Here is a 13,389-nt window from a genome sequence, read left to right as displayed (position 1 = left end):
ATATTTTTTTGAGGTTATAATTGAATTCGTTTCTATTTGTAACATTTTCGAAAGTCAAAAGGTCTAATTAAGTTAGGCAGTCGAATAAAAAGACATGTCGGATAAGTTGAGATGTCAACGCTTATACGATTGACAGCGGAAAACTCCCAATACTATCCGAAGTAGCGATATATTTAGGAACAGTATTGAAATATTAAAACCGTTAATACTCAAGCGGGTTAGATGTTTTAAGTTACGTGAAAATTTAGCGGATTTTTGTTTTATATAGTTAGAAATAACACATTCAAGGAGTATAGTACCTATAAATAAAATATTTTAAATGTCATATATTTTTCGTATTAGAACTCATTTGGGAAGTATTACGAATCAAAAGTGGTGTGAGGTTTTTCTTAGATTTTTAGCACTAATGCCTGATAAACTTCCAAAAAATTAACAATTTGGCACTGCAAACGCTTAACATTGAGAATAAGCAATCTACAGATGACCAAACTTTTTATGAATCTGTCTAAATTTATAAGAAGCCGTTGGGAAAAGATTGCACTACTCAACAAATCTGAAGGAAAAATATGCGACTGATAAGCTAAGAGGTCTGTGGAGTATTTGAGGTGTCCTAATTACGAATTTAAGTTTAAAAAAAATTTCCATCATATACAGCTATTTTGGTCATTTTACCAAATGGTGTTAGTTTGAACCTTTGAATACACCACAAAAAATTAGCAAGAAACAGTCTCTCAAAATGACTGTAAACTAGTGTTATTAAATCCAGAAGGCCAAAGTGTTGTGAAACCCTTGTTAGTTGAGATCAACACACCACATACAGGAGATATGGTTCGATCATCTGGTATAATATTCAAAAAAGAAATGAAAAAATCGGAAGAGGGGTCTTAAAGGGCTTTGTTATGTACATATGTACATCCGGGTCGATTATATTTTCTGATTTTTAAACATACACAGTAATTTCGAAATTCCAAAATTGGCGACTGGGATTAGAGTGAAGGGTTCTTTTATATAGCAGAAGTACTCCGTTTAACACTAACAAAAAACGTATAGTCTTTCAGAAATTCACAAACAAAATGCTTTCATAGCAGGTTCAAATATTCGAAGAAATATCCATAATTGTAAAATTTATATTTCAATTCCGTTCGAATGCTGTTTTTGTTGTAAAGGAATATACCTAGACACTGCTTGAGCGAAATAATAGAATTAACAAAAGATAAATAAAAAAATAATAGAATTAACTCTACGTCTAGGAGATGGGCTTTTTCGATGGGGTCGGTTCATAGAGACAGGAGTGTAAGATGAGTTGGTTTGGTGGGGCATGCAAAAGACGGTTAGTATCATACAAGGACTTTTTGCAGACAGAACATATGTTTAGTATGTCAGAGGTATGCTGGATGGGAAAGAGTTCAGCCTACTACCGTATCCAGAACGGGGGTGCAAAGTAATGATGGCTCTTCGGTGAAAGCTGTCAAAACAGACATTCAAGGTTATATGCCATAAACTTGCAATAAGCTGAAAGTTTGTGAATATGCTCAAAATGTTCAAAATTAAAGATGGCATACTAAAACTGCTCATCGTTCAGATATTTGGAAAAAAATGCTCGAGGTCAAAGGTTAAACAAATTTTAAAGCGAATATCGACGAAACGGCAAATTTTATAAAAATTAATTTAAACATTAGATATAAAAAAAAGCAGAAGGAAACGATTTTTTTTAATAAATTAAAAAAAATATTTAAAAAATTAAAAATTTAAAAATTATTTTTAAAAAATTTTTAAAAAGTTTTATTATTAAAAAAATTGAAATTTAAAAATTTAATTTTAAAAAAAATTTAAAAAACATGATTAAAAATGGTAGGTCTTAAAAAAAATTTTGATACATTTTTTATAGGAAATTTTATGAGTAACCATTTTGGTCTAAAGTAATCATAGGATATCATTTACCAATTCGTTGAAAATCGCGAATTTGTTTGTTTTCCGTTGACCTAGAGTAGTTTTTTATTCTCATATCGGGTTTTAGTACGTTATCATAACCTGAACAGGATATATTAGGATTGCAACGAAGTGTGTAACATCCAGAAGGAAACGTCACAGATCCTAAAAAATATATATATATAAATGGTCAGCGAGACGAGCTGAGTCTATGTCTGTCTGTCCGTTCGTCAGTCTACATATATATACGCGTACTAGTTCCCCAGTTTTTGAGATATCGATCTGAAATTTTGCACACGTTCGTTTATCCACAAGAAAGTGTTCATTTGTCAGTAACGCCGATATGGGACCACTTTAGCATATAGGGAATAGAAACTTTTTTATTCGACAAGGTATTTTTACAAAATTTGGCATGAATTATTATCCAAGGCAATAATACAAATGTTCAAAGAAGTTGTTCAGATCGAACCACTATACCATATAGATGTCATACAAACTGAACGATCGGAATATAGTGCTTGTAAGGCATATTTTGTATTTGTAAAGGATAATATAACTCCGGTGCAACTGAAGTTAACGTTTTTTCTTCTTATAAGTATATGAATGATTTTATGGGGTTATAATACAAAAATATTTTAGACTTTGTAAAAATTAAAAATACGATTTTTTGAGTTACATTAAAATTAATTTATTATCCTATCAAGTAAAACTCATATAAGACTATGTAAAATAATAAATTCTGCTATCTATTTTCCGAGTTTATGAAATTTTGTGGTTCCCATTCTTTTGCCGTACTAAATGTATACTTGATTTTCGTGTATTTTTCACTGTTGTTTTACGCTCATCAGTTGCTTACGCTTATGTAAATAGAAACTTAATTCTTCAACAGAATTTTTTTAAGTTTGTACCAAAATGTTTCGTGTAGATGATTAGTTACAGCATTGAATGTTGGACACGCTACTTTTCGTGCACTTTATTAACCACATGACACGCTTATTTTCGCTCATTTACAGGTCACGCTGGAGGAGCAAATGATTTGCGGCGCTTTGCAAACCCTCAACGAGGAGGCCTTCGAGGATGTGGCGAGCAGTGAGCGACCCAGCCCATCGGGTTTGCCTACAGGTGAGATGTTAGCTGCAGCTGCACAACTGCAATTAGCGCCCATACGCGAGTCATCGGAATTCGGTTCACCGTCCGATGACCTCAAATTTAATCACTTCCTACAGTATGCCAACAATAACAACTACGGCAATTTTCATACACAACAACATAATCACAGCGACAGCACGCATTCGCTGCAAAGTATCGGTATTGGTGGTGGTGGTGGTGGTGTTAGTGTTGGTGTTGTTGGTAATAACACTATCCATATGGGTAATGGAGGCACTGGCGTTTTTAATAGTGGTAATATTGGTGGTGGCGACATGTATAAGTTGCGTCATAGTATTGTTGGTGATGCCAGCACCCAAGCTGCCGTACAATTGTTGGCTAATCAACAACAACAACAACATCAGTTAACAGCTGGTGGTCATGGTCATCATCGCAATCAGCGCCATCACTCGGTAGGTGATGATTTGCTCTATGAATCCCTAATGCCTCAACAACAACAACAACTGCGTTCGCCTATACAACAACAGCAGCAGCAACAACAACAACGCAATACAGTACCAACAGTTGTTGTCATACCAAATACAAATGGTGATCACGATATCAGCGATACGCCTCTATAGTAAAGCAAGGCGTTAGATTTCGAAAAATATTTATTTTCGAATTGTCGGAACATTCTTTTAGTAACTATGCAATATTACGTTGCCAGTAACAAATGCAATTATCTAAACTAGTACATACACGTATACATATATTGTATTGTGGTTATCGGTCACAAACCCTCCCAGAACTGCACCACTAACAGCACACATATTGTTGGCACAGTACCGTACACACACATATACACGTACACTCACAGGCACTTGAAGTATTAACAAATTTGTGTTATCATAATTGTTTATGGAGTACGTTTGCTGGTTACAGCGTCACGGTATGCACTCAGAGCCCGAGAACTTTTAGATTTAATCCAATCTAGTCGAGTTATATAAGAAATGCAGTTTGGAGCGCAATTCAGCGCAGTATTAAGCGCCCACTTTGTGTATTAACCGCTTTAGTTTCGATTTTTTGACAAAATATTAAATAAATTTTAAATACATTTGACAAAATTCATAGCTGAATTTACCTAGCCAGAGAATATATACAAGTATATATTTTTTTATTATATTTCATTTGAAAAAAAAAAACAACAAGAAAGTTTTTAAAAACACGTTAAGTCATATACATAAATTTAAAAAAAAATCGATGTGGAAATAATGGAACTGAATATACTGGACGTCTTTAGTTTCGAAAATAATGTTTTGAACTGACCTTTTAAAAAACCATCATTAGGTTTCAAAATTTTTGTTTTTTAAAGAACCAAACATAAAATAATTTATTACAAAAGCTTTTAAGAAATATTCGGATTTTTAGAAAATTTGTTTTCAAACATAAAATCACATTAAATATAAAGGGTGATCCATTTCGAGGTTCCCTCAATTTTTTAATGAAAAACAAAAAACTTCAAATTAATGCGTAATGTTTATTAATATTCGAAAGAACATTCTTTGGCATTTATTTTTTGAAGATTATTCTCTTTCAAATGTTGGCTGTGGCTAGGTCTCAGATGGTCCATCCGGTGAGTCCAATTTTCGATCACTCGCTCGAGCATTTCTACCGGTAACTGGTGAATGACAAGCGTGATGTTTTGCTCCAAGTGGTGAATCGATGCGGGATTACCTCCACAGACTTTAGACTTTGCATATCCCCACAGAAAAAAGTCTAACGGTGTGCTATCACACGATCTTGGTGGCCCATCATCCGGCCCAAAACGTGAAATTATCTGCTCACCGAAGTGTTCACTCAATAAATCCATTAATTGATGCGATGTGTGGGAAGTGGCGCCGTCTTATTGAAACTAAATGTCACCGAGATCACGAGCTTCAATTTTAGGCATCAATTGGACAGTAATCATGGCGCGATAATTAAGAAATATGGACTGATGATTCAAGCGACCTACAAAACACAGTAAACCATTGTTTTTTTTTTTTTCGATAAAATGACAGCTTTTGAATCTCTTCAAGTTGTTCTTCGTCCCAAATGCGGCCATTTTGCTTGTTTACATATCGATTGAGCCAGAAATTGACCTCATCGTTGACTCACTCGTGATCTGTCAAAAATGGCTATTTAAAAAAGTAGCTCTACTTGGACCACCCGTTATATAATGTTGCCATATAATAAGATAATATTTTCATCGAGAAAAGGAAACGCTTTTAGTTAGAAAAATAATATATCGTAGTAAAATCCTTTAAATTTAGAAGTTTTTTAGTATATTAATTTATATAATTATGGAAAGCAAAGCCGTTTGTTTTTCATAGTAATAATTAGAAACTTCAACTACATATACATATACCAAAATTTACATATATATATGCTATGTAAAACTAAACTCTGCACACTAGGGTTACATTTCAGAAATTTTTAGATCCTAGGGTTACATTTTAGAAAACCAGCTCAACAACAACAGTAATTCATTTACAAAATAACAGTTATAAAACTATAAATCATAGACGGAAAAGAACAAACCAACCGACTCTGCTCTTTAAATTTGAATATAAACAGCAAATATTTATATTTTTATATATTTTTTTTACTAACTTATATACTTTTGTACATGCCTGCATGCATATGAATCTGCTGATTTGAACTAAAACAAAATTTTATCGAGAAGAAATTGCTACATTAATAATTAAACGTTAGAGAAACGACAAAACTACGAACATATCTCAAGCTAAGCTTGACTTCAAAAGTTTTAAAGCGCTTTAGGTGAGCTGCGAATAATAAATTGAAATAATAACAATATTAATGGCCAGAAAGGAGTAAAATATGGAAAATTTGGTGTTGAAAAAAACACTTTTTAAAGAGCATAATAGAACAATAATGATGAGACTAATTCGTTTTTTTAATTGACCACCTACATACATTGGGACAAAAAAGCACCCGAAAATTGTGATTGATCTGTCAACCCTTTTTCTGAAGTCGGTACACCTCAATAGTGCGTTGCGATTTTTACCTTGGATAAAAATATCGAACTAAGAATTTGTCTAAATTTTTTTATTTCTAACCAAATTTCGTCGTCAGAATCATTGCGAATGTTGGAAAAGGCTTGCGGTGATTCAGTTTTATCAAAAACACAAGTCTACGAGTGGACGAGTGGTACAAAGCCTTCGAAGACGATCGACGAACGAAATCGTTATAGACATGTCTTGTACTGTACGACCTTCGACCTCTTCAACTGATGAAAATATTAGAAAAGTGAAGGATATGGTGCTTGAAAATCGTCAGCGAAGTATTAAAGAGAAGGCAAGAGAGCTCGACATCTCTCGATAGTCCGTTCAAATGATTTTTGTGGATATTTTGGGTATGAAACGCGTTCTTGCTCGACTCATCGCGATAAAGCTGAATTTTTTTTCAAAAAGAGTACGATTATAACCGAATTTAAAGCCAAAAAATGCAATGAATGAAATCGGTCAACCACCGTATCCTCCAGATTTGGCGCCGTGAGATTTTTTCTTGTTCCCCAAGCTGAAATTGCCGCTCCATGAAACCGGTTTTCAGTCGATCGAAGAGATAAAACAAAATTCGTTGAAGGAGCTAAAGGCCATCCCGAGAACTGCTTATGAAAAGTGTTTCCAGGACTAGAAAAATCGTTGGCATAGGTGTATTAGATCTAGTGGGGATTACTTTGAAGGCAAAAAAATACATATTGATGAAAAATTAAATATTTTGCTTCTTATTTACAATTTCCGGGTACTTTTTTGTCACAATGTATAAGATTGATGGAATTTAAGCAAAGCTTTTCCAATTCAGAATTTCACTGGAAGGAAAAAGACCTGACCATTTTTGTGGTGTCGGGTCTAAGAACCGGATCTGTAAGGATCTGTGCTGTCTATTCAGTACCATTCCTCAAAATTACTTCAGGAGTGTTTTCTGTTACTACAACAATTACAACAACAACCAGCATATACTTGCTTCAATTTCAAAGCGATCATGATATTAAGCCTCGACCCACCGAATGGCAGTTACAAAATCGGCTACGTATATAAAAGCGAACATAACCACAATCTTGCGGTAAAAATTTAAGCAGAATAATGCCTAGTTTTTTTTTGCTTTTAATCGGAATGTAACGACACGGAAATAATTTACACAATCTAAAAAAAATTTAAAAGCATAGATGCCATGAAAAGGACAAAACACAAATTCTAACCTAAAAAATGTTGCTTTAGATGGCAGTTTAACGTTTGTTTTCACACATCAAAGTTAATTAATGATTAAAATCACATTCCATTACATTTATTGGCAGACTCAAGTTATGTATGTATGTTTATAAAGTTTAATCTCAACGCTTGCATGACGACTGGAAATTTTACTTTAAAATGTTTTTATTCAATAAGCAAAAAAATTTTTTTTTATCCAATTTTTGAAGTTTTTACTAAGTTTATGGCATAATGCTTTGCTGAGTTATGCGTATTTATCAAATTTTCTTTTTTAATAATTTTTTTTTAATCATAATAAAATTACTTATATTTTTTATGCACACGAACATTACACACACACATACAATACATACATACGAATGTTGAATTAATTAACAACACACATTATATTGCATAGAAAACTGTTTGTTACTAATAATAAAGTGCTTACACATTTTATATAAAAAAAAGAATATCGCAAACTATTACTCTAGTGCAGCGGGCTTTGAACCAATTTTAAACTAATTTTTAGCGAAGACTTTAAAACTATCATAAATGCATGTTTAATTGTTTAAGCAAAAATAACCGTTTCATAAACTATAAAAAATACACATACAGTATATGAGAAAAGTATGCATACAATGGATAAATGTTTGTGAACCTAACTGATGCCTAGTATATACTATATACATACATACATAGTTACACAAATATAGTATAATATCATGTATAGACTAACTAACTGTGGTAGCGTTACATAAATATAATGAAAATATGCTAAAACTAACTGTAGAGTATTGAAAAAAAAATAGTAAAAAATAAATAGAAATAAAAATATTGATGCAAATGTGTTATAGCAAATATATAAAATATGCAAAATATACTAACAAGCGTTAAAGAAACGATTAATTATAGTATTAGCAAACAAAAGTAAAAAACAAAAAAAAATTATAATAAAAATTTGAAATAAATTATCCAGTGTGCTGTGTTAGTTTCATTTTTTGGGCGTTACGCTGCAAATATGCTGGCTGCTGCAATCACAAAATCATTAAAATTAACTTATTACATACACATGTACATAATATCACTACATAATTTGGTTTTGGCTGGCTGCGCCTGCGCTGCCTTGCGCACTCCTCAATCATGATTCTTTTTTTGGTGTTGGTTGTGCTGCTGGTGATTATTGGTGTTGGGCTTTTTCCCTTTTTGTCGTTATATATAAGCTTCGCTGCGCTGGCGCTTCGTGCTCGATTTGGTCACAAGTTTAATTGTATGTATATATGTATGTGTTCACGGTTTATGTTATGTTAATGTTACACCAATAAATGCACTATTTTCTATACATATGTACATAGTATATACTACTACAGAATACTAAGCTTATTTTAATATATACATATATGCATATGCATATAATTATAATTATATTTATAAAAGAATATGTATATATCGTAACCTAAAATGCAAAATAACGTAACATCACTTTTCATAAGTTTACAGGCGAAGGAAAAACGATAGAATAGAAACCACCAATATTGAAACGAAATTTGAATTTTGGTTATAAAATGCTTATATGTTGGTTATCATACACTCATATTGAAGCTTGTATATTGAAGAGTTTTACTTATAAAATGGTTATATATTGGTTATTATATCTGATAACGATTTTAATTTTTTTATGTTTTGCATTTTATGTGACGATATATAAGTTGATTTAAGCAATACTACCTGATATACATATAATATATTATAGTGCTTTTGGGTTATAGCTAAAGAAAAAGGTATTAATTAATATTTTGGATTTATTTAGGCATGATAATTGAAAAACAAAATAAAAGTAGCAATAAGGCCACAAAAATAGTGATATTATTAGAAATAAAAGTAGAAAAAAAGAAAAGTTACACATAATGCCCTTCAGTAATAAAAATTATACCATGCGAGCACTTGCTTTTAAACGGCCAGTTTGTATGGCAGCTATATGCTTTAGTGATCCGATCTGAACAATTTCTGCAGAGATTATATCGTTCTGTTGGACAATAATGTATGTCGAGTTTCATGAAGATTTCTCGTCAAATGAATAACGTTTTCATATAGGGACATGATTTTCATCGTTCAGTTTGTATGGCAGCTATATGCTATAGTGATCCGATCTGAACAATTTCTGCAGAGATTATATCGTTCTTTTGGACAATAATGTTTGTCGAGTTCCATGAAGATTTCTCGTCAAATAAAAAACTTTTACATACAAAAACTTGTTTTTGATCGTTCGGTTTGTATGGCAGCTATATGCTATAGTGATCCGATCTGAACAATTTGTTGAGAGATTATGCCGTCGCCTTGGACAATAATGCATGCCAAGTTTTATGAAGATATCTTATCAAATTAAGAACGTTTCCGTATAAGATCTTGATTTTGATTTGGCAGTTTGTATGGCAGCTATATGCTATAGCGATCCGATCTGAACAATTTGTTGAGAGATTGTGTGGTTGCCTCGGGCAATAATCCATGCCAAATATCGGAATAATATCTCGTCAAATAAAGAACTTTTCCATATAAGAACTTAATTTTGATCGTTCAGTTTGTATGACAACTATATGTGATAGTACTTCGATCTGAACAATTCGTTGAGAGATTGCGTGGTTGTATTGGGCAGAAATGCATGCCAAGTTTCATGAAGATATTTCGTCCAATAAAGAGCTTTTCCATACAAGAACTCAATTTTGATTGGTCAGTTTTTATGGCAAAGAATCCACGATTCCATAAATTTTAGGCATCATTCTTAAAATCAAAACTAAATAATTATGTGCATATGTGTGTGGGTCAATATTCATAAACTATTTTAAATTATTTTATATAAATAGCAAATCCCAAATATTCGTACATAACCTAAAAATATTTGGAATCGTTTTTTAATGCTTTTAGGACATTTATTTTATTTAAGCATTATTTACTATACGAAACAACTTTATTTGCATATACATACATACATAATATGTGGGTCTGTCAATATTTGACAAATATATTTTGCTAATCGATTCGACATATCGAAAAAAATATGAATTTTTTAAATATGATATATCGGAAGTTCAGGTAAAGGCCGTTATGTGGCAATAATATGCTCGATAAAGTTTTAACAAAATTATTAATTTACATATTTGATAATTTTTAACGAACTCTTTAGGCGAAAATTCGTAAAAATGTAAAAGTTTGAATATTTTTGCACCAGAGCACACCCTAGTGACGGCTTTCGATACTTTCAAAATATAGATTCAGACTCCTCGTACCCAAAAAGTCCCAAACACCACTAACACCATAAGTATTCAAATGAAAAAAATCCCCTAAACTCGCTAACTTGAGAAACATTAGCTTTTCCGCAAAACCTAATTTCCTCGAGAAAAAACTGAAAATGTGAAAAACTGTAAAAAAAAGAATGTACAATACATACATAGGTCCAGAGTATACTTGTAAATTATTATTGTCGTTAATTTAGAACTTGAGAAGACCTTTTTTTACTTTAAAACTGCATACGTCGTGTCATCAAAGTTGTATATCCAACCTCTCTCTCACACCCTCTCACTCGCTCTCTCTTTATTAATACTTAAATCTTTATCTCTTAAGTCTCTTTTCATACCTAATATGCCCGCATGTCTACCTTAACTATCTCCATAGATGCCGAATTGCAGCTAATCAGTAGCACACCAATGCCACCAGCATCACCGCTGGCACAACGACGCGACTCAATACTGAAACATCAGAACAGCGTTAAAACTGATAAGCGTGTCAGCATCAAGAGCGGCAACAGCAAACTACAAATGACATCCAATTTGGAGTACATCTCGGAGAAGCCCTCATCGCTCTCATCGTCCGCCTCAACGCTGCCATCGAGCGGCTCAACGACGCTGGAACGGCGGCCGAGCAAAACAACAGGTTGATAGTTATAATCACATAAACAATTTTAAAATTTTGTGTATTAATTATATGTGCATTTTGTGTTCACAGGTCCGCGTCCCGCCTCACTGGTCATCACCAAGCAGGACAACAAGGGTTCACAGTTCAAATTGGTGCGTTCATCGTCGGTGGACTATGAGGATATCGAGAGTCAAGTGCCTACGGCGCGCTCGGTGAATAAAATTATATTAGCCGAGCACCTGCCGGAGGATGAATCAGCACCGTTAGTCTTTACTGTGCACAAATGAGCAAATTCAGCGGCAGTGCAAGCAATCAACTGACTGACTGTTGGCTTGAAAGATAAATTACTAAGCTGGGCTGTGTCTAAGGAATGCCTTCACAAATGAGAATGAAGAAGGAAAAATAAGGAAAAATAAGAAAAAATGTAAAAATAGCAAAAGATTACCTAAACTGCAAGAAAAGGTCACAAGTTCAGTTATACGCTTTGTTATTGTGCGCCAAAAGGCGAAAAGGTGCGGCAGAATTGTCACAAAGCAACTTTTGATTTTTTTCTATAAAAAAATATTTCTATAAATCTGATTTTTGCGGAAACTTATAGTGCTAGCTGTAATGCATTATCTTTATATATATATACATATATATAAGTAGTACATTTATGTATAATCAAAATTGGGTTATGTATGTGTGCACTCAGCCGCACATATACATATATACATACATATATATATTTCGATTTCGTTTATACTATATCTTTATATAAAATAATTTAGCAAAATATTCTGTAGTATATTAATTATGTATTGTGCGCATATACCCTATATACCTATATATAACAATACATATACCTATATATATAACAATTTGTATATGTATAACGTTGTATAACGCTTTGTGTATGTCCAATACTTAGTATTTAACTAAATGATTTGCAACGATGCCTAAGAATCGAGTGAACCTAAACGTGTAATTATCGCTTAAATTGAGAAGAAAAGTAAAAATAACAATAACAATAACAATTACATCGTTAACATTATTTGTTGTTGCTTCTGTTACTAATAAAAAGTATAAAGTGTATAAATCTACAATTAAATGTAAATCAAAGCGTTGTCGTTGCTCCTCAACAACAAGAAACAACCACAATTTACCAATTAAGTATTGTTAGTTGCAGAAACTATTAAAATTAAATAAATTAAAGAAATTAAAAAAAAAAACAAAAACAAAAAATGGTGATTGTCACAAAGGTAGCTAGTAACATATATACACAATTAACACACACACACATACACGTGCATGTACCAATTGCATACGATATTTAAAGAAATAAAAGCTTGGCTAGCTTGCAGCCAGTAGCAATTAGATTGTACTTAGCAGAATTGAATGATGTATGAGAATAAAGATTTTAAAATGCAATTTCAAAAATATTGACTTAGTTATTAATTTGCTTGTACGGAAGTTTTGAAAACAAAAAAACCAAAGGAAGCGCATTCATTACGGGAGGAGTAGAAAAACTTTCACTTTTTGCGAAGACTTTGAAGAAAAAAAAACGAGTTTTCGAAAAACAAAATCTACTAAATTATTGTAGAATAAAATTGTCGAGATTTTAAATTGAAAGAGTCGAGATCTTAAATACAGATTGGGCAAGAACTGAAGCCTCTTGACCTTAGCAAGCGACATCGCTTCGATTTATGGTGTTCTGAAAAGTTCCAAGTAGATCCAACGTTTTCGAACCAAATTTAGTTTTTTCTGGCTCAATGTGTATGTAAACAAGCAAAATAGCAGCATTTGGGACGAAGAGAAACCTGAAGAAATTCAAGAGCTGCCATTTCATCCAGAAAAAAACAACCTTTTGGTGTGGTTTGTGGACCGCTAGAATCATCGGTCCATATTTCTTCAAAAATGATGCCGGTGAAAACGTAACAGTCAATGGCGACCATTGTCGCGCCATGCTAACCGACTATTTGATACCGGAAATTGAAGCTCATGACATTTGGTTTTAACAAGACGGCGCCATTTCACACACGTTCCACCAATCAATGGATTTATTGAGAGTACACTTCGGTGAGCAAATAATTTCACGTTTAGGGTTGGTCGATTGGCCACGAAGATTGTGTGATATCACATCGTTAGACTTTTCTGTGGGGATGTGTAAAGTCTAAATTCTATGCGGCCAATCGCGTTTCCAATCAGGCCTTGGAGCAAAACATCAAGCTTGTTA

The 13,389-nt window shown here is 32.9% G+C and overlaps 1 protein-coding gene across 8 annotated transcripts in view; it reads left to right on the top strand.

Moving 5' to 3' along the window:
- LOC126756363 (kinase D-interacting substrate of 220 kDa) overlaps window positions 1-12,595 on the top strand; it is a 91,127-nt gene extending 78,532 nt beyond the window's left edge. For 6 of the 8 annotated variants that reach the window (XM_050469375.1, XM_050469373.1, XM_050469376.1 and 3 more), the window contains 3 exons: window positions 2,943-3,051; window positions 10,935-11,192; window positions 11,265-12,595. In XM_050469375.1, coding sequence (XP_050325332.1) covers window positions 2,943-3,051; window positions 10,935-11,192; window positions 11,265-11,461 — 564 coding nt within the window. In that variant the 3' untranslated portion in view covers window positions 11,462-12,595. Of the gene's footprint in view, window positions 1-2,942; window positions 8,240-10,934; window positions 11,193-11,264 lie in introns of those variants that run through there. The other 2 variants (XM_050469370.1, XM_050469372.1) reach the window with 1 other exon arrangement.
- The last annotated feature ends 794 nt before the right edge of the window (window positions 12,596-13,389 follow it).

Source organism: Bactrocera neohumeralis, chromosome 4 (assembly GCF_024586455.1).
Source record: "Bactrocera neohumeralis isolate Rockhampton chromosome 4, APGP_CSIRO_Bneo_wtdbg2-racon-allhic-juicebox.fasta_v2, whole genome shotgun sequence".
NCBI classification, from domain to species: domain Eukaryota; kingdom Metazoa; phylum Arthropoda; class Insecta; order Diptera; family Tephritidae; genus Bactrocera; species Bactrocera neohumeralis.
The sequence above is the reverse complement of the archived record's forward strand: the minus strand, read 5'-3'. Positions and strand labels throughout refer to the sequence as shown.